General features: G+C 37.1%; 1 protein-coding gene across 1 annotated transcript in view; it reads right to left on the bottom strand.

Annotated features, from left to right (window-relative positions):
* Positions 1-18,696, bottom strand: part of pdss2 (prenyl (decaprenyl) diphosphate synthase, subunit 2) — a 66,078-nt gene extending 47,382 nt beyond the window's left edge. The window contains exon 1 of the mRNA XM_041813362.1: positions 18,231-18,696. Within this exon, the coding sequence (XP_041669296.1) occupies positions 18,231-18,478 (248 nt within the window). The 5' untranslated portion in view covers positions 18,479-18,696. The remainder of the gene's footprint in view (positions 1-18,230) is intronic.
* Positions 18,697-22,016: the final 3,320 nt, after the last annotated feature.

Below are 22,016 nucleotides of genomic sequence, written 5' to 3'. Positions count from 1 at the left end.
AAGGTACAAAAGCTTGTCACTGTGGCAGCCCCCTAAAGGTACAAGTATAGGATACAATTTTGTACCTTTACATTTTGTACCCAAAGGTACATATACTGTACCCATACCCTTAGATTTTGTACCTTATGGGAACCAAATGATCTAGGTAAAGAAATGTACCTTTAAGAAAAGGTACGAATTTGTTCTTCTAAAGGTACCACCACAGTGACAAGGTATTTGTACCTTTAATGTGGCAAATTTGAACCCATTACAACAAACAGTCAAAAAAAGTTTCATAATATTTATTAACATAAAAATTATTACATTACACACTTTGACAGAGAATAGCAATATTTTGGCTATTACAATATCACTTCAATTATTAACTGTATAACTTCAACATAATTCACATTTAAAGTAGCATTTCAAAAACTGTTTTTAAGAATATATGTAAATAGTGCAAAGGCACACAAACCATTGATTAATCTTTTTTTAAAGTCTCTGTTGTTAAAGGATTTCCCAGGCAGCATCAATGAGTGTATAGATCACTCATAAAAATCACATATAATCTATTTTCCATTTTAAATCACACACACAATGCCATTAGGAGCAATGTAAAATAGAACGATGCACCATTGAGTTTAAACAAAGATAGAAGTGGGTCCATACTCTCCTACTGTGTTATATGTATGCTTCAGTACAGCAGATAAAATCCCAGTAATGGTCAGTGAAGTCCTTTAAAGAAGGTGTGTAATCTTCATGTAAGGTGTGTAAACCTAGGTGAAAACAATGAAGGCGCAGAGGGCTGCAGTTACCCAATCTTCAACTCCTGCTCCTCAGCACAGATCCATACAGTCCACCTTGACTGAAACTGTAACATTCCTGGTATGGACATCTTCTGGACATTGTTGATTGAGGGTAAAAGCTGGGTAGGAACTTCCAGTTCATGCTGTAAAAATACAAAAACAAAACAGAAGTCAAAATGATGTGGAAGCAAAAGTAGTAAATGTAAATAGCACAGACCCAGATTTATTGTCTAAGTTCCAGATCCTCAAAAATAGAGTGTATGTATATATTAAAAATTTCCAAGTTAGAGATACATATAAACATCTTCCCTTTCATTAAAAACTAACTCCATACCTGCTCCACTGTAATGAAATGGTCCTCAGTCCCTCCAGATATGGGCAGGACTAACACAGCACAGAGGTTAATATCTGTAAGAAACGACAAAAAAAGGTCCTTTGAGACATTCAGACTATGCAACACCTCTGGGGATTCCCAATAAATAACTGGAAGAGTGCTGAGCTACTTGTTCTATCAGCATGTATGACAAACTTAAATATAATTTCAGGACTATTATTTACTATACAAACAGACCATATTATCAATATGCTTGAATAATTTACTTATATCCAAAATGAAACCGCAAAATACCTGGTAGACCAAATCCCAGTGTTTTGTTGCCATAGAGTACATTTAGCCATTGGAGATTTTCATCCTCAGCTTGATCACGTTCAGATGTATGTGGTTATAGCCCTCTCACTGGCACTGGCACAGGTTCACAGCAAATGGATGGATTACATCAACCTCTCCTTAAAACTGAAAGAAGTGATAGAGGGAAGATTCATGACTTCTTTTCCACACCATCTTAACAAAGAGAGTAGGAACCAGATAATTTCAGAAACATCTTTCTTGCTTTCATTGCAGCATTATCTTGTACTGTTAAAAGTGCTAAGTTTGCTTACATAACACAGACTGTGTCTTTCAACAGATGGAAGCAGACTGAAGTACCACAACTAGTGTCACTTACATGTGAAGCCAGACTTAGGAAAGGGCATTTCTTCAGTACATCATCAATTGTTATGCCATCCGGGATCTCCTTTTACCACCTTGCAAAGGTCTGCAATACTTATCTTGTTGCAATTTTTTTTTAATCATTTTAAAGTGAAAGATTACAAGAACATTTTTATGATTATTATGGTAATAATCTATATTCATCACAAGGACATTTGTATCACTGACATAATTTCAATTCTTTGTTATTTTTATGTTGGAGGTTTTGTTTTAAGATCAATGGTAGATGTTATGGTAATTATTTAATGCCAACGTAACCACATGATAAACTGACTAATTAGATAACAATCAATACATGAAGCTATGAAATAACCATTGACAACCGAAAGCCCAAAACACACTGGCACTGTCAAACCCACATCCAAACGACCGCCCCCATTACTTTCTATCAGCACCAGAGCATTTTAAGCCACTGCTCTATTCCCGGGTGCAGCCGGCTGCAGCTGGCAAAGTGTTTACCTGAGAAAACCACTTTCGGTTACTGTTGTTGAAGTGTAAAATTGATGGCATGGCAATTGAGGTGTGTCATATCATATAACACAATGCAGTGGTCTGGTGTTGGTGTTTTGGGCTTTAGCCTTGTCCCAGAAACATACAGTTACATGTAATTGTGAAAAAAACATTTGTAATAAATACATGCAGCTATATCAATCCACTCACCCCTGGCACATATCTGCAACAAGTTCTTGCAGCACTAGGAAACTCTTGGTGTTTGGTACCCAAATTTCTTTTTACTTCCTTCCACTTTGTCAAGAGTTCAAGGTATCTAAAACAAAATAATAAAGCAAAATAAACATTCATTATCAAATGATAAAATAAATATATACAATAAGTTACTTGTGATGTTTTGAAATCACAATATCAAAAGATACCCATATATAGTTATACTGATCCAATAAAAAATGCTGTGGGTTAAGTTACCCAGCAGTGTATAAAAAGTGCTAAAAGTATGTGAATTTTTTACTTTCTATAACATCAATTAAGAATGAAGATTAATGACACAGTATGATGGATCTAGAATATCATTTTTACAAATACACTAGGAACCATTATAACTAATGTGTACATGTACTTTTCAGTGTTTTGCTGATCTTACCCCTACATCAGTCAGTTTTTTTTAAGTAGACATGCACTTGCAGTGGAATAGTTTAATTGTGTGGTGTAAATTCAGGGTTTGAATACTTACATATTTTAATTAGTAGTTAAAACAACAATAAATCCACCTTCTATTCAGATGAGATGATATCTTTCAATATATATAAAATATAGACAATATCTTTCCAGACTCAAGGATTTTTTTGCATTACAAATGTTACCCTTCTCAAGCCAACACTTCATGAAGAATTCCCCAGGATCTGGTCATACTGTCCTACAAATACTGTTGGCCTGAACTTCGCTTGCTTCTTGAATGAACCAGTAAAAGAGTTGTGACACCAAGTGTTCTGTGATGCCAGACTGTTGTTTGCCATCTACTCCATGACCTACAAGAATGATCACACAGAAAAGGAGAGAGAACTGTCATTTTTACAACACACATTAAAGGTTAATTCATCACTTCTTTCAAAAACGTAGGGTTAAACTGCCATGTACTAGTATGAGCAATATTTTTTCTGGCTTAACTAAACACCTAACAGACTTAACTGATTGGAACACTGTTGATCTGGCCAATAAATCAAAAACATGGGATATGGCAGCTTGCATTTTTAGCTGCTGTTGTGGTGTAACTGGTGATCGTGTTAACCAGTGACTTACTTGCTTTACATAAATGCATCACGGACTTTCAGCTGGTGCAAACGACTAAATCTGTCCCAACCGCTATATTTAGCCTAAAGTACACCAAGAAAATACTCTTCTGATATGAACTGGGTGAAAAAGGGAAAACAGAGCGAATTCGTGGGGAAAGTTTCCGTTATTAACATCCGTTTGGCTGAAAGTCACTGATTAACACGGTCGCTATTTACAACGTAACATCAGTCCGTGCAAATGCTACGTTTAATAATATTAAAAACAATCTGCGACCAATAAACAAACACTGCATGAGCACGGAATGGCAGGAAATTAAAAGACAAACGGCAACGGGTCCTTTTCTTCTGACAGTCTCCTGTTGGAGGCGGAGAGGGAAACGCACGGGAGCTTCACTCATTTAAGTCACGTTAGCCTAAAAGTAAACAAACAAGCCAACTGATAGCCTGCTAACGGTCCGATGGTCGACAAAACACTCCGATAAGACCCATATATTTAACAACTGAACCATTAATGCAGCAAAGAAGCGTTACATTTTATCAGCCTTCTACCTTACTGGTGTAGTTTTTAGCAAAGGGCAGAGTCAGCTCACCTGTCTGCATACACCTCTGTAAACAGTAACGGCATACCACTGCGATGACGCCATCACAACTACGTAAAATAACGTCACAAACGACCCAGATAAACTACAGTTTTATTCACTTTAAGACGTAAGAAACGTTTAACAACCGATTTAAAACAGTAACAACATGAAAGGGGATATTTTAAATAACATGTGAACCCCTTTACTCATCAGTTCTCTACAATCTAACACAATAATAAGTTAAAGCTCTCAGTACACCAGCTAACCAACAGTCCTTATAAACTGTCGGGACTTTAGAGGTACAGAAGTGGACCCTGAGAGGACATTTTCTGTCACACAGACACAAAGGTACAGAAATATACCCTCAGGTAGCATTTCAGTTAGCCAGGCTATGAGTTGGCATTTTTTTTAGCTTGCTCGCTAGTTACTGTTCCACCAAGCTACGAAAAAAAACAAAAAAAAAAACAAAACAAAACAAAACAGAAAACCTGTCGATAAAACTTAAAATCTACTGGTAATTGTCACAAAAGTCATACCTGCTGCCATGGTCATAACTTGTTTCTTTTCACTGCCTCAAGCTTAACGGCTGACTTAAGCTAATATCTAGACAATGCTAGCAAGCTCTTCAGTCACTCGTTTTTTTCAATTTAGATAAAAATTTGGCTGCATGGAACAGTTCAAGAATTAAATTCACAACTTTAAGTTTAAACTGACATTACCTTTGAATCTTGGTGTCGTCCTCCATCAAGTTTATTCCAGACTCCTCCAGAAAAGTCTTCCAAAAATTGCGCGCCAAGGGCTAAGGTCCAGTGAGGGAGAGGACGCGCACGCGCGTGCTTGTGCTGAACCAATGCGCATGTGTGAATTCATTCAACGTCAGAACTGCATTATGGCTATTTTTTCCTACTTTGTTGTGCCAACAACAAATTGCAAATTCTGCTAATTTACAATTACATATTTGGTCATTGAGGTGCACATTATTGGTCTAACATGTATTTTCTAGTTAAATAATAGCTATTTTAATTTTCATGTTAACACAATTAAGAATACAAACTCTGGTGAATAGATTGTCGTCTTTTTAACAGTGCAGTTTATAAAAGGTGGACATTGCAGCACCAAAATGCATGACCTGTATCTGAAAACATGTAGTATGGAAATATATTTTATTGACAAAATAACTATTGCTACTACCTAATTCTAATCATTAAGGCCAAAACACAATGGGCACGGGTTTAAATGATTGCCCCGATTATTTTTTATGAAGAAGCCCACACCGGCAAACACGTGAATGCCCCACAGCAGGCTGGCCACAGCTGGCAGGTGTTTTCCAGAGTGAACAGCTGTTTGCCCCTCTCAGCTGCTGTAGTAGCAGCTCTGTTAAGAAGCACAGAAATTTAGCACCATCTTTTGTTCAAGGTGTAGAATAAGTGGGAGGCCTCGGCTGCTGATAAAATACCACTGCTTTTATCGTCTTTTCACTTCAATGGTAAAAAAGACTTGAGCTCGTACAGCTCCTTTCTAGACATCTGACTAATCAATGCGCTCTTACATTGCAGGTGTACTCCATTCACTCCACATTCACACACTGATGGCAGAGGTTGCTATAGACCATCAGTATTAACTAATCCCATTCAAATGCCTAGGGGACACACCGACGTGTCTACAGGAGCTAAGGATCGCACCTACAACCTTTCAATTGCGGGACAACCGACCACAACTACTGAGCCACAATTGCCTGAAAAGGCGGTGAACCTGGCCATGAAGTGGCTGGCGGGAAGCTCAACTGTCGACGCGCTGCTGCCAGTGAGTGCTAGGGATGGCAAATGAGGTGCGCCATATGACGTGACTTACCCTAAGAGACTTGAGACTGACCTTGGAGCCGCAATAAGTGACTTGTGCTGATATCTGCCTTTAAAAAAACCATTATGGAACCTCATGTGGCAGCTCTGCTCCACTGAAGTTGCCACCAAAATTTACAGAGGATGTGTGGCTGCATTGTGGATTTAAAAACTATAAGGACTGAGACAAGATGGACAAAAACAAGGCCATATGCAAGATGTGCTACATTGAGGTAAAAGTACAGAAACACAGCTTGTCTGGGGTAAATTTTTAATGAACCTCTTAATATGTTTTAATAATTTGCCCAGTTGGAAGGTTCCTTGTACTATTTCCAACACAAGTTTGGTAATAATGTCTTTCATATGATGCAAGTTTATAACTAAAATATCCCTGGATGATTGATTTTCAGTTGTATTGAATCACAAATTGTGAATGGAATCAAATGGATTCAGGCAATCCATAGTGATACCCAGCCTAAGTAGAAACTGCACATGCCTGGCTTTGTGGAAAGTGTTAAATGGAGTTTATCAGAGTGATTTTGTGGCACCTACACTGATGCGCCTGAACCAAAACAATGATAACCTTTGAGGGCATAGGCTTACATACATAAATATGTATAAAACGCAGTTTGATTGGTTAAATCTGTTGCTTTTCTTTTACCATATTTAGCTGTAAAAGTGCTATAAAAATTTTGATGACTAGCCTGTAAGGAAAATTAATTATTTTGTTGACATGAAGCTTAATTAAGCACATGGCATCTAGACATGCTATAATTACTGTATGTCCTGTTAACAGTAAAATGTTAGTCATAAACATCTATCTAATGTTAATTTTCTAAATTGCCCTTATATCTATGATACATCTATGAGTTTCTTGCTGGAATTGTGTTTTCATTAACAAATATGACCAATACTTAATAAATAAATACATAAAAAGATAAATAAAAACACTAACACAAGTGAAACTTGCTGACACACGGTAGATTGTGCTTTAAAAAGTAAAAGCATTTTTGAGCTTTATTGTGCATGGTAAAAGAATATACAAGAGGAATATAATTGATCAGTTCTGCTGCAGGACTGTATTTTTCTTTTGGGTTGGGGGGGTTGAACCGCCCCCTTGCCAACAACCTTCTGACAAATTCACATTAACACACACACACACACAGAGCACACAGTGCAGTGCCTGCGTGGTGCACAGATTAAATATCTTTTTACTCTCTCTGGGGAGCGGTTAGACAGAGCACCTCTAATCCTGTCCCTATGGGAGCCCCGTGTGCCATGAATCACGCTCTCGTTAGGGGCTCGGAGGCAGACAAGCAGCCACGCCCCCTCCGCTCGATGCCCAGACACGGGCTTCACCAGCCCACCATCATCCCCGAGACCCCACCTCCACCTCCCCCCCCACCCTCTCTGACCCACCCCTGCACCACGGGGGGAGGTGGAGCAGCCCGAGACAGAGAGTGGATGTGGGAGATAAAGCATGAAGAGAGGGAGGGTATAGAGAGAGATGGAGGGAACAGAGGCCAGACTGAAATAAGAATGTGAGAAAAGATACCAGAAGAAATGCATGTGTAGTTCACAGTGTCTCTGTGCCGAAAGGAAAAAAAAACCCAGACAAATCTTGACGCTTTGTTCATTCCCTGAAAAATATTCAACACAGGGGGCTGCTATTCCCCCAAAAATTATAATCCACATGATATAACTGTTATGCTCTTTTCATTGGCTTTATCTACCATCACTGTAAATTTTTACTCAGTTGTCAAAGAGGAACTAGGAATCTGATGCAGTCATGAACACAGAGGCATCACCCATTCAACAGAAAACGACTAGAGAGCCAAAATGATGAAGCTGCTCTCCTCTTGGGGAGTCCGGGTAAGCAAGTGGCCTGAGGGTGGCAAATGATTAATATTTATGTCACTACCCACACCAGCATACATCAATCAATCACAACCGCCCTCCCGCAAAGGGGTGGGGCGAGGATGATGTGGAAAAGGAGAGATAGTGGGTGCTCCAGGGTGGGAGAGAGGGAGTGGAGAGAGAGAAATGGGCTGCTGTCATTTTTAAAGGGTTGTGAACAGGTCACCACACCTTCTGCTCAGCAATTGCAGTGCAGGAATTTGGAAACTTTAGCCACGGTATGCAGAGGCTGGAAATAATGCATGCAAATATATGAACTCATGCAACATATTGATCCTCTATCTTCCCTTTTACCCCTGAAGCACAGAGAGAATAAATGGATAAGTCTGAGAGGCCTGCTTTCCTTTAGGACAGAATCTTTATGATGCATGTTTAACCTATCAACCTATGAACAAGCGGTCTGTTTCAGGATCAAAAAGGGATTCTTTATGGTAAAGGGATGCATGTTAAAACACTGCAAGGATCCTGATAAGATATGCAGCTAACTTTAAATACCAGCTTTGTTCTTTCTATGAGCAAATGATTCAGTTCTCCCCAAAAGTTTGTCAGTTATGGCTAAGTCAACTGACAGTGTTTTGATGCTCTTCCCACGTTTTTGCACAGTTTGGGGCTCAGTTGTAACAGAGCCTAAAACATTAAATATCACAATCAGACAAAATTAAAAAGTGAATATCAGATTCCAAGGAGCTATGATTTAAAAAAAAAAACAATCATACTGAAGCACTTGAGGGCCTCAGCAATACCTACTGTAAGTCAACCAATCTCTACACATGGTTTGATTTGTAAAAAGAAAGAAATGCCCTCTCACTGAGCCAGTGCATGGAATGGAGGGTCCTAACAACAAAAGATAGGCAGTCTGGATTATTTCAAGCTTGTGGTGACAACTATTTCTATTACTACCACTTCTATTTATGCACCATTCATGTTTGGAGGCATGGTGATTTGATGATGAGTTTTAAAAAATGAAGCAGGCAGATGAAACAAAACATAGCGGGGCAGTTGATTTGTTGGCTACATTGCAAATACAGGGGGAACTTCTTGCAAAGCAACAAAACACTAAAAAACAGTTGGCAGCACAGAAATCATTTCCAAAGGCGCTTTGTCTGGCCTGTAAAAGAATATAGAAGAACATTTATCAGCTGAGTTAATGGATTAAAGATAGCTGGAGCTAGGATGTTGACACACACACATACACACAGCATCTTTTCTACAGGCTCCTAACTTTCACAGATCACACACCAGTGACTCCATTTTAACTGCATCTAAGGAGATGTTTTATCAGTTTTCAAAACTTTATGACATTTAAGAAACAATGCTAACAACATGAAAAACCAATGGACAACAGACAGGAGTGGACAGCTATAGTTGCTTTGCACATACAGAGCAGCGAAATAGTGGTTCACTGTGACAGCAGAGGGCGAGTGATGTTATCAAGTGGTACACAGACTAAAGGGCAGTTTGTGAGAACAGTTTCAGTTTGTATAAATCTATTTATCAGGGCCTGAGCACTGCAAGTGCAAGGCAAGTGCATCAGGCCTGATGAAAAAGGTGATATTTTTTCAGCGTTATCAGCTAACCTCCAATTTTCACATACAGTGACAGCACTGTGATCCGGCGGCGAATTCTACTGCGTAGCAAATCGCTCCCTCTCTAGTCTATCAGAGCATTTCCACAGCCGGCGCTCCAGTCTGGCAGCGGCGCGTCCCTGGAGCGCCCCACCGTTTCATTTCAGATCCGAGGCAGGTCTATTTTCAGCGCAGGCCACTGCCAAACCGTGTCAATACCTGTCAATCAGAAAGCTCCAAAAAGGAATTCACAAGTTTAGAATATCCTGTTCTTTTAAATACAACACAATGCATGGACTCCTGTTTGTAAATCATTACTATATCAACATTACATCATCCTGCAGTGAGAGCAAAGGGTCACCGAGAGGTCAGTGGGTCACAGAGCTACAACAGTGCAATTGACGAGGAAAAGTTAACTTTTTGAGGACATTTAGCCAAAGAATTTTACATAAAACCACAGATCCTTTGAGCAAACATTAACCTTTAAAGTTGTGCTTTGATTTGCAGCTAGAAGAGACCTTGATGATGAAAAGTTAACCAGATGTTGAAGAAAACGTCCCTGAGCCCTTACATTTTCAGACCGTTCAGAAAATAGGAAGTGCATAATGAGGGACGAGCCATGTACACATTCAAGTGGGAATATTTCGTACAGATCATTGTGCCTCCCTGTGGCAACAGGAAATACCATGTTTTACACTACAATTTATAGTGTTCTTAAACTATTCAAATATTCACGCCAAATTAGTGTAAGGAAGGCCTCAAGATGTTGGTTCAGCACTGTTTTGAAGAAACAAAAATGTGAGTTTTGGTAAGAGGGAGTGAGGTTTACAGCAATGCAAATATTGAAGTTTCCATGTTCCCTCGCCATAAATTTTGGACCATTATAACTCAGTCAAATTTAATCAAATCTGAACAGGATGTCACATGCTTAACGAGAGTACTGACCCAAACACATCGACCTATGTATTTATCAAAATATGCAGTGCCACTTTCTAGTAAGAGAAAGTAAGATGTATGAAACAGGAAATAGATTTTTCATGCACCTAATGCACTTTTTAAGATGTGAAACTTGCTAGCAAAAAAGCCCAGTGAGAAATTGAGATAAATGGTGTGTATTTTGTTGGTGGGCGTGGCTAAAGGCATCAGTGGCGCCCCCTACAATACCTAATAAAATTAGCCCCTGCAGCATGTTGAGCTTAAAATCTTGAAATTTCTGTCAACTTTCCTTCTCCACTCTATGGTGGGATTTTCTAGATGTAACATCATAGTGCCATTCTTGCTCTCTCCACATCTCTACCAGTTGCTCCTTGCCTCAGTCACTTAACATCAAATTTCCCTGTGTGCTATAACTGAATGTTGCGAGGGCTGACCTATACAAGAATGATTCCCAGTCTCATCGTCACAGAGTGGAATATAGGTTATAAATTTAATTCTGGTGTCAGATCAGAGCAGATGCCCAAAGCTTATCGGTGTCAGAGCTCAGAAAGATGGAACTGGTGAATCACTGCAATGATAAAAATAATACAAAAGATCTTTTAGTTCCAAATTCATCCATATCCACACTGTCCATTCAATATAAGGAAAGTCCATTTAAAGTATCTTATCAATGAGGCTTTTGAAGATGAAGCTTGAGGTTGCACATAGAAAAGGTAACAGAACCCCAGAAGGAAATACTAGACTGAGTCAAAGTCTCAAGGACTGTCCTTAAAGCAAGCAAAGTTTCCTCTCCAGGGCCACAGTCCCCTCGCTGTAACTCCAGACTTTGGGGCAAAGTTAGCTGAGCTGCAGTTTTTGAGAATGAAAGGAAAGGAAAAACCGAAACCCAACTCCACGAGGGTCTGCCTGTCTGCTATTGTGGATATTTTTATCTGCAGCGTGTCTATGGCGGAGACACAGAGGGAAATACGAACCAGCCAACCCAAGCTGACAGTGAGGAGTCAGACTGTCAAGAGGTCTGCTTCACCCCCTCACCATCACCACCTCCCTGCTACAACACCCAAATGGATTGTCATATCAAATTTAGGTGTATAGGTTATTACACCCTTGGGCTCCTGTTTCCAACACACCCGTCTGCATGGCGGTGTTGAGTTTGAGGACTCTCTTCCAGTTCTCTTTCCTTGGATCTCTAAGTTCCTGATTTCTTTGATAAAACAGAAGACAGGCCGGGCAGATAAAGTGATGGAGTAGATAATATTTGGCAGATGTGACCTGTTGTAGCTCCTCCTTCATCAATACTCAACTCCTGCTTCACAGTTGCATCACAAATCAGCTCTATTGACTTTGTGCTATTACAAATGCTGGACATAAAAAATAAGTCTCTTTAGGGCTGTAACCCAGTAAACTGCCGTGTATTATGCCCTTGCCTGCTGGAAAAATCAATTTACAGCATTTCCCTTAATCCCGGTATTTACATCAGCGAGAAAAAAAAAAAAACAGGATTTATCGACCAAACTGGGAGAGGTGGAACAAACATTAAGTGATGCACTTGAATAATCATGTCTCTTTGACCAGTTTGTCTTTGAAATTTTACCTCTAATTAAAGTATTCAAACAAGGAAAACACATTTCATGATGAATCTGAGCCAGAATGCTTGATAAATTCACAAATTCTTCAACACATAAATTATTGGGAAGTGGCTCTGATATTTATTATGGTCTGGTTTACATCTTATTGATCATCTGTTAAATTGCAATAAGATAACATTGCATCTGTCTGGAAGAAGTTATTTATTGCTTCTTTGTCAAGTCAAATTCATCTACATGGACCAATTTCAGAAGTATCCTCAAGGGACCTTACAATCTGCATAGAAAGCACATTTTATTCTCAGGCCTATTGTATTAAACATATTCCATCAAAGCTCATTGCTACAGCACAGTGTCTTGGTGCACTTCTTCAGAAAACCTGATTCTTGAAGTTGAGTCTGTTTTAGTGCTAGCACATTTTTCAAGTGTCTGTCAAAAGGGTACATATAAAAAAGCATATAATAGCCTCAGGTCAGGGAAATTTTGCTTTTCCTGGTGAGAGGAGCATCCACACTATTGATATTCGTGTAGGCCATTTTGTGTGTTGTTCTTCTTCCGCGCCGACTATCTCCTCCTTCATACTTTGTCTTATTCACACCGTTTAAACTTTAAAAAATTAAGTTTCTTCGTCATTCGACTGCTATGACTTTTTTCATTTCTAACTGTGGCGGCCGTCCAATTGTATTGTGCTGTATTTTGTATTTAATATTTATTTTACAAAAAAATAACATTTGTAATACAATTTTCAGATGTCTTTTGTGTCATTGAAGGCAAAATTATAACATTCAAATCACTGTTTTGCTTGATAGACTCTCTTCCAGAAAAATGCATTTTTCTCAGCTTTCTAGAGAAAAAGTGGTCTTTTTGGTGAAACTAGCCTCTATTCAACTTTGGATAAATCAAGAACAGAACAAGGCACAAACAAACGGTTTGTTCCATGATGAAATAGAGAGTTTCTTCTTTCATTTGAGCTATTCTGTGTGTTCAGAGTCATAGTACAAAATATTCTGTGGGTCTTGAAAGATGACTCCAAATGGCCAAAAACGCTGGCACAAGCCACTTCCCATTTTATAAGAGGGCTGGCACTCAATGAGTTCAGCTATTTTCAGTATTTTCAGCTATTTTTAGGCTACTCTCAGCTATTTTAAGCTATTTTCAGCTTTTTAGGCTACTTTCAGCTATTTTTATCTTTTTTAACTACTGAATGCCATTTTCAGCTACTTTTGTGCCATTTTATGCTATTTTTATGCTATTTTGGGTTATTTTTGTGCTTTTGGCTATTTTCAGCAGTTCTTCCACAATTCATCTCTCAGCATCCCTATGCAATTTCAGCTGAAATTGCAGTTTTAATCTAGTGTACATTGATCACTTAAAGGTGGTAGGCACACAATTTCAATAGGGATGCACGATATTGGATTTTTGCCATTACCAGTATGACAGTTTATAGATTCATTTTAGCTGATACCGATATCAATAGATATTTAAATATGTTTCTCATAACTAAAAAAAATCAGTCCTTTGAACACAATTTAAGGTTTGAGGATGAAAACAGAAACAAACTTTTTTTCTTAAAACACACTTTAAAGTTTAAAGAATGAGGATAAATAAAGATAAAGACCTCAACTTACATAGGTCTGTTGGCCAAAACTCCACTAATTTATAAGTATATATATGTCCAAATTTTACAGTGGATATATGCAGATATTCACAGCCAAAATATCAGCTCTAAATAACAGCAGAAATTTTGATATCTGCTGATATTTACCTTTTTTTACCTAATATATCAGGCTGATAATATCATGCATCCCTACTTTTTAAATGCTTATTAATACAAATATCTAATCAGCCAATGGTACAGCAGCAACAGATGTGTTTAAGAATGTAGACATCAGAGCTGAAAGAGAGAAGAAAAAAAGTTCCACAAATTGTCTTCATGTACAATAAACAGCAAATGTTCAATAAAAAGCAAACTAATGTAATTTTCAATCAAACATCTTCCTCTTTTTTTTTTCTTTATGTCACTTTTGGATTACAATCTAAACCCCCTCCTCTGTTCATCACACACTGGGTCCAGCCCTCTGACAGCAGCTGTGACACCCACACTGAGGAGGAGGAGCAGCTGAGTGAGGGTTTGTCATAAACTGCACAAATAAACTTTTTGCTTCTTGTTGTGTTACTTTATCATCAACCATTTGTAATGGTGTTCAAAGTTAAGTCTTTGAGACTCACCTCAATATTATGTAACTTCTCAGCCAATTAACAAGTTACGTCACGTGTTTCTGTATTTTGTACACTGTTTGGCAGTAACAGATCTGTTCATGCCGATAAAGCAAATTTGAATGAAAAAAAAAAAACAATGCTCACATCTTCAGCTGCCTGCTGTGATTCTCACAGACTGCAGCACAATCTTTAAGTGTGAACACCAGTGATATGTCTGTTCCATTAACTGACTAATTATCTTATTAATTATCTGATTAATTGGCCACAGCATTAATGAGCTCTGACAAGAAAGGCTGCTATAGCAACAACATAAGGAAGGAAATAACCAAGACCAGCAGTATCAATGTCTATGAAAGCTAATGAAATGTAGTGAACAATGTCTGTTTGATTAACAAATTTGAATAAAGAAAAAATAACATGTCAGGATTTGAGCATTTGTCCTATAATCTGATGAAAGCAATGAATTTCCTGCTAACACAGTATTTTTTTCAAATTGCTTCTGTAACTTTTTTCACTTTTAGCATCTTTACAAAACTGCTCTACTCAACTTTACTTGACTTATAATCAAACAGATTTAAACTGCCCTGGACGGGAGAACATTTAGCTCTGACAGTTTTTAGCTTACACCAGCAGCTGACAGCTGATTAAATACGACATCATTGTATGTGCTAGCCTTTTGTCCCTTTTTATAACGTTTTTTTGCAGAAAAATGTGACATTCTGGAGCTAAATGCAGCGATCTTCTTGTGTTTAAGAGCAAAACGAAGAGGCCTTATCTATGGAAATTTTGTTCCCTTTATAAATTTACTCTTAAAGGTGTCCTGATTAATCTTATTTGCCATTTACAGTTTTCAAAAACAAAATGTGTTTCTGACATTTAAAGACTATTTTTACCTTGTCTTTAATGGATTTTTTACTATAACTCATCACCACCAGCCCTTTATTTCCTGTATTAGTGTCTATTTTTATTCCATAATTTATAGTGCAGTTTATATTTTATGTTTATTAGCCTAAATAGAACACAATCTATTTCAACAACGCATTAATTTAAGTTTCTGTTAAGCTCTGCACGGCACAGCTCATTTGCATGTACCGTTCTCTGCTGAGCAGACCGACATTGGCTTTTTGAAAAGGTTATGCTGGTGGGGCAAATACGACTATGGCAATACAAATTAGACAATGGCAATACAAATTAGACTATGGCAAAATAAATTAGACTATGGCAATACAAATTAGACTATGGCAATACAAATTAGACTATGGCAAAATAAATTAGACTATGGCAATACAAATTAGACTATGGCAATATAAATTAGACTATGGCAATACAAATTAGACTATGGCAATACAAATTAGACTATGGCAATATAAATTAGACTATGGCAAAATAAATTAGACTATGGCAATGCAAATTAGACTATGGCAATACAAATTAGACTATGGCAATGCAAATTAGACTATGGCAAAGCAAATTAGACTATGGCAATACAAATTAGACTATGGCAATACAAATTAGACTATGGCAATATAAATTAGACTATGGCAATACAAATTAGACTATGGCAATGCAAATTAGACTATGGCAATACAAATTAGACTATGGCAATACAAATTAGACTATGGCAATACAAATTAGACTATGGCAGAGTGCAGTGGTCTAGGAAATTGACTGGATACTTGAACTTATATTTTCCAATATGCCTGTCAGGCTTTTTACTGCAAGGCTAGGGTGATAGCAGTGTACTTTGTTTACGCTTACACTACATGTATCTTATAATTTAGCAGCCCATCATCTTCCTACTAGTGGGCAAGCTAGCTTCCATGCTAACCTGTTGTGTTTTCTACTCTTCAGACAGGTCCTTTGTTTGTCACTGAGGTGGTGGCCTTGTAAGTGTGCCGTTATGACTGTTTCCTAGCACCTTTAGCAAGTTTGTTGGTTCAGCTCTGTGGGTATAGAAACATCACTGGAGATGTTGGTAGCCAGTTCTGTTCACCTGTTCAGTGGTTGTTGATGGTAGCAGACATGCTCCCTCTTGTAGCTGAGGCTTGAGCTGTATTAAACCGAATGGTTGACTGGAGCCAACTTACTGCCGTCTACTTCACTATTGACACTGAGCCTGCCTACCTTGCTCACAATGCCATCTTGAGAAGATCCATAAAATGTTTTAAATGATCCAAGCCTGCTTGATACCGATAGTGATCAGCCACTCGTACTGGTATTCTGGTATTGCACTGTTTTCAAGAAAAGGAACAGAAAAAATACTGAAATTATGGTGTTTGCAACCCTAGTCTGAGGTAAAAAAAGTAAGCACCATTCTAAATAAAAAAAAAACATCTCTGCAACAGTTAATGATATATTAGAATTATTAATTTGAATATATCTAGAAATTAAATAGGCCTACATTAAATATAAATATTCACAATGTGCAGCATCACAAGGATTGCAGTCTTTACACTTGTATCTATTAAAGTGTTTGTGATAATTTTACTTACAGAGCCTACATACCGTTTCGTTCTGATATTCAATTTCTTCCATTTTTGAGTGGGGCAAACAGAGTGGGGATGGGAGGGCTGTGGGCAGCCCTACAGCAGACAATGTGACTGGGAAAATGCCCAGTATTCCAGATTACCAGTCAAGCCTTGGACCCAAGTTTAGATGGTGTCAGAAGAACAGTATAAACTGAATATGTCATAATCAATGCCACAGTAGAAACAAACCACTGATAATGACTTATTGATTTCACACAACTGTTGTTTAGAAACATATGGGATGATGAAATGTGATATCCAACATGCATCTGCAGGAGAGGTCAAGGTTGTTCATGTTTGAGTGACTTGAATTAGTCTTGCACAATTAATCTAATAGCAGCTGCAAAGTTGGGCCATACAATTACAGAATTGTATAAAAAAAATTCAATAATTCTTGTATAAAGTATAGTTCAGTTTATGAAATGCCTGCAAAAAGACCTCTGTGTTTAAAACAGTTTACAATGTATTATCATTATCACCTCCGCCAAGGAGGTTATGTGATCGTGAGAGCTTGTTTATTAGTTTGTTAGCAACATAACTCAAAAACTTATGCACAGATTTTGATGAAATTTTCAGGATATGTCAGAAATGGCATAAGAAAGAACTGGTTAGATTTTGGGAGTGATCCGGATCACTGTCTGGATCCAGGAATTTTTTAAAGAAGCTTTACTATTGGGAGATAGGGCTAATGGCGGAGGTCTGCGCTCTCAGAGTGCTTTTCTAGTTATTATTATTATTATTATTTTGATATATGTTTTTCTGAAATTAGCACTGTAAAAACTTTAGGTTTAGTATCTTTTAAACTACTTCATATTTGTATGTTTTGAGTTGAGAAATAGACACTTCAAAACTATCATTATTCTCTGCACCGTCCTTGTGACCAAGCTCTCATGATACCATTTATGTATTATGTCACAATCACAACTGCAAATTGCAGTACCAGCCAGTATAATTGCAAATGCACATTTCCAAATCGTACAGCACTAATTTGACTTATCTCTACATTCTAAAGCCATCCTCTATCTTCACCCTCAGATCCCTCTTAAATTCATAGCAGCCAAAGTCTATAAAGTACACGAAATACACTGCAAGATTTGTTTATGGGCCCTTAGCACCCAAAGTCTACAAGGTGGACACATCCAAAAAAACACTGGCTAAATTATTATATTAACATAAATCTCCAATTAAAGCAAATCTATCTTTTAACCAGTTTCATAACTCCATGTCTATTAAAATTTAGACATTAACAGACATTTAACGTTTTAAATACCACTTTGTGTCCACAGTACCAAAACCATTAATTATAACTCCACTATATTTGAGTGAAGTGTCTAAAAATGCTTACAGCTTAATGACTTACTGACAGTCTGGATCATACCAACTCTGGTTTATTCAGCATGGAGGAAGACAGCCATAAGCAGTAGTGTAGAGGACACAAGGGTGATTTGAAGAGGTTGTTACAGCTAACTATGGGTTGTTACCTTGCAGTGTTGAGTAAAGGGTGTTGAGTCCCGACCAGCTTCCTCACGTGCATGGCGACATTGCTGAGTTCGTCACTGAGCAGGCAGCGGAGACTCATGAATGAAGTTGGATATCCGACTATTTTCTCTGCATCCGAGACCACTTTATTCCAGTTAGAAGGCCCGGAGCTGGAGAACAGGCTCAGTGTCCTCCGTCCCTGGCTGCAGAGAGCCTGACATGACCGTCTCGACCATAAAGCTGAAAACATTTTCTACGACTATATCTTGTCTTTCCACAGTAGCTTTGAACACCTTTCAAGTAATCGTTAGCATCCTTAAATGTCACCACCGGGTTAAACTGATAACGTAGCAGCAGCACATTTTCATTTAATATAAAATATAGTTATCTTATATTCTTAAAACTCTTAAATATTAAGGAATAACCGTTTCACAACACACGACCTGACACTGCGAGCCGCCATCTTTAAAAAGCGTCATACGTTACGTTGGAAAACGTTATGACGTCTGACGTCAAAACCCGACGCTCTCCTCCTAGAAAACGCCCAATTCAGCAATAGAAGTTCAAAATGTTCCAAAAAAAAAAAAAATTAAAATATGCATGCGTCAACGTATTTTTAAATAATGAAAGTGAGAAAATGATGGAGGGCATTTCAGTCAATCTCAGCTAGAAAAGCAGATTTATGATTCTGTTCTTTGTCAACACGTTCAGCTCTAATATAACATGACAGGCAGTCATTTAGACTTTTTAAAAAATATTTCCATTGCTTCACTCAGCAAAAAAGACAGAGCTAGCACACACTGTCATACTGTCCGCAGCTGTGAAAGCATCAAAAATGTCTAAAAACATCCAAATAGCATTTCCAGGGAACATTCAGATTCTAGTTGGGTGAGCGGGGCACAAACTAACATAGTAGACCTTTAATGGTGTTTAACGTTGTTAAGTGGAATGTGTTTTTAGTTATCTAACCACAACACCAGCAGGCCATCACCTGCTATTTGTTTTAAATTCAGTTTTGAATTGGTTTTGGCAGAGATTTCTTGGGGAAGTGTATTGTTATGGCATTACAGTTTTTTTCTTGATTTTTTATTTTTAGCACTTGTGTTTCAGTTACTCAGACATATGTAGAAGTATCTAATCCAACCTTACATTACTCTAATAACTATATTGTATTTAATATAGCACTGATTTAAAAATATGTTGTTGCTTAATAGCTAGGGTTAGGTAGACTAAAAACTTCTCACTGCGAGGTTAGTTTTAACATTGTGGTACAACTAATGCAACTTATGGTGCAGAAGGATAAGCAAATTAAAGAATACAATTGTACAAGTATTAAAGTCAATACAATGTTCCATACTATCTTCATATCACATATTATTTTTTTATTGATTTAAAAGATCTATGAACTAATATAATGATGATTAAAAATGCATTTAATATAATTCATGTATAATATACGCAAATAGCACATAAACATATGTAATAATAATGAGAACAAGTGCAATTTAATGTATTTTCTTGATTACAGTGTGGTTTCTCTATATTATTTATATACTTAAATATTTTATCAGTGAAAAAGTACTATCCATACATGCATAATATCCATCTATGAATAAATCTTCCCATACCAGAAGCTCGTCCATGGAAGGCTTACTTCTAACATTTCACTTCAGTCACTTTCAGTGCACTTTTCCAAAAAGCAGACAAACATAAAAACATATTCAGTTTTAATCTGTGGCAGAGATGAGGAGGTTAGTCTTAGACTCAAATATTCTTAAAATTATTGCACCCCCATAAATCAATGAATTAAAAAACACATCATAGTAAATTTTGCAAAGTTTTGTGCAGTTTGGGTTGTTTTAAAGGAAAAGACTGAAAAACTTTTGCTGCAAGCAAAGGAAATGAAATGGTCACACTAAAACAAGGGCTGAAAACAGATTATCCTTAGATTTGGACAAGCAACATTTAGTTTTACTGATCAAAAAATGATGTAAAATTTTCACTTGAAAAAAGTTATATTGAACTGTCAGATTTTTAGGTGTAACTATGGCCGATTAAGTAAAAAAGCTCAAATAGCACACACAAATATCTAGTTACTGTGGAAATCTGGGACAATTCATAGGCCTACACTAAAGACAATCACCACGAGGAACAAACTGTGAACAAATTACAGCTGCATGAAGATATTTTGGTTTCAGGAAACTGATAAAGAAAGAATAAATAAGATTAAACTTTATAAAACTGGCAGCCAGTGTTTTTTTTTTATTCTATTCCTGATGGTTTTTAAATAAGCGTATTTTGGCACAGACATTGTTCACTTGTGTTTGATTAAAAGACTGTCAGAATAAGATTTTTGTTTCTCCTGCTCCTTGTAAACATGAATTGAAGCATAGGAGTGATTCTTTTAAAAATTTCTTTACTGAAATATTTTGAACATTTTTATGGCTCGAGCAAATACAAAAAGGAAAACAGCAAGTGCAGTTTTAAAAGTACACCATAAAGTAAGATAGATTACAAACATTAATAATATAGGTTTGTAATGAGAGTTAATCCTTTAATTAAATCAATTTATTATCACAGGTCAAATTAAAGAGTAAAATATAAAACAGCCACATATATAAACACAAGACTTTAAAACTAGGTTGTTTAATTAACCTCTTTTGTCTTCCTCTCCTCTCGAACTGCAGTTGTTGACCAAATTTCACATCAACATATGCTAGTTTAATTATTTCCTATCTGTTGTTCATTACATAATTTAAAAAAGACAGATATCTTTGAAGACAAAACATTAAACTAAACTGTGACCATCTCTATTGAAATTGTATGGTATTTATTTGTGAGCGTTCTCTTGCTGAAACTATATACCAACATGTTGAGATCAATAATGTTCACTCCTGCCTCCCACAAAAGGGCAGAAGCTGTTTATAATCTTAGATTTATCTAACATAGGTAGAAGGAATTTGTTTATGAGTTCATAATTGTTAGTTTGGAAAGAGAACAGAAAAAGGAAAATGTTTAGATTGAGATTTATTCACGAGAAGGCAGAAAAAGTTGATGATCTGGTATAATGTTGAATAGTAGGTTTTACATTGCATTGTGTCACCGATGTTGACAGTTTTAAAAATGGTTTGATTTCGCCAGTTTGACTTTTACAACAGTTTTCATGTTGTGATCAATGGGGTCCATTTGTTTAAAGTGATTTTTTGCATTTATCTATCACAACACTCATCAGTAATACTCTTTTTACCAATCTATGATATTCAGAACTGTTGAGAAAACATTGGGGGCTTAAGCCCTGTGACCAGCCCGCCCACAGAATTGGCTGGGCACTGAAAAAACGAGCAAATGGACCCTTTCTAAATTATGATTTATTGATGATATTACTGTATGTAAAGGATTAGTAGCACTGGTGCTAGTGTCCTTGGCTGGCAGTTTACTCATTTAGAGCTGTAAAGTGTGTAAAACTATTATTGGGTTCTGATGCTCTTATTACTTTTTCACTTTTAGATCATTTTTCATCATTGTTTTCACCCATATTTATATTTATGTCAAACTTTCAAACCATTGTTGCCTCTTTTTACCAATTCTTCCCACCTTTGGTCTATTTTCTCTTCTTTTTTTACCCCCTTTTCACTAATTATGATGCCCACTATTGCAACTTTTTGCTTTTTTTTTGCCAATATTTGCCTCATTGTTGCTACTTTTTAACCACTTTTCACCATTCTATCTGCCCAATTTTGCTCCGTTCTGCCTTTTGTAGCCCATTTTTGCAGCTTTTATCCAATTTT

The sequence above is a fragment of the Cheilinus undulatus genome, linkage group 18, assembly GCF_018320785.1.
Source record: "Cheilinus undulatus linkage group 18, ASM1832078v1, whole genome shotgun sequence".
Taxonomy (NCBI): Eukaryota; Metazoa; Chordata; class Actinopteri; order Labriformes; family Labridae; genus Cheilinus; species Cheilinus undulatus.
Note: the sequence above shows the minus strand (reverse complement) of the source record. Positions and strands in the feature narration are given on the sequence as shown.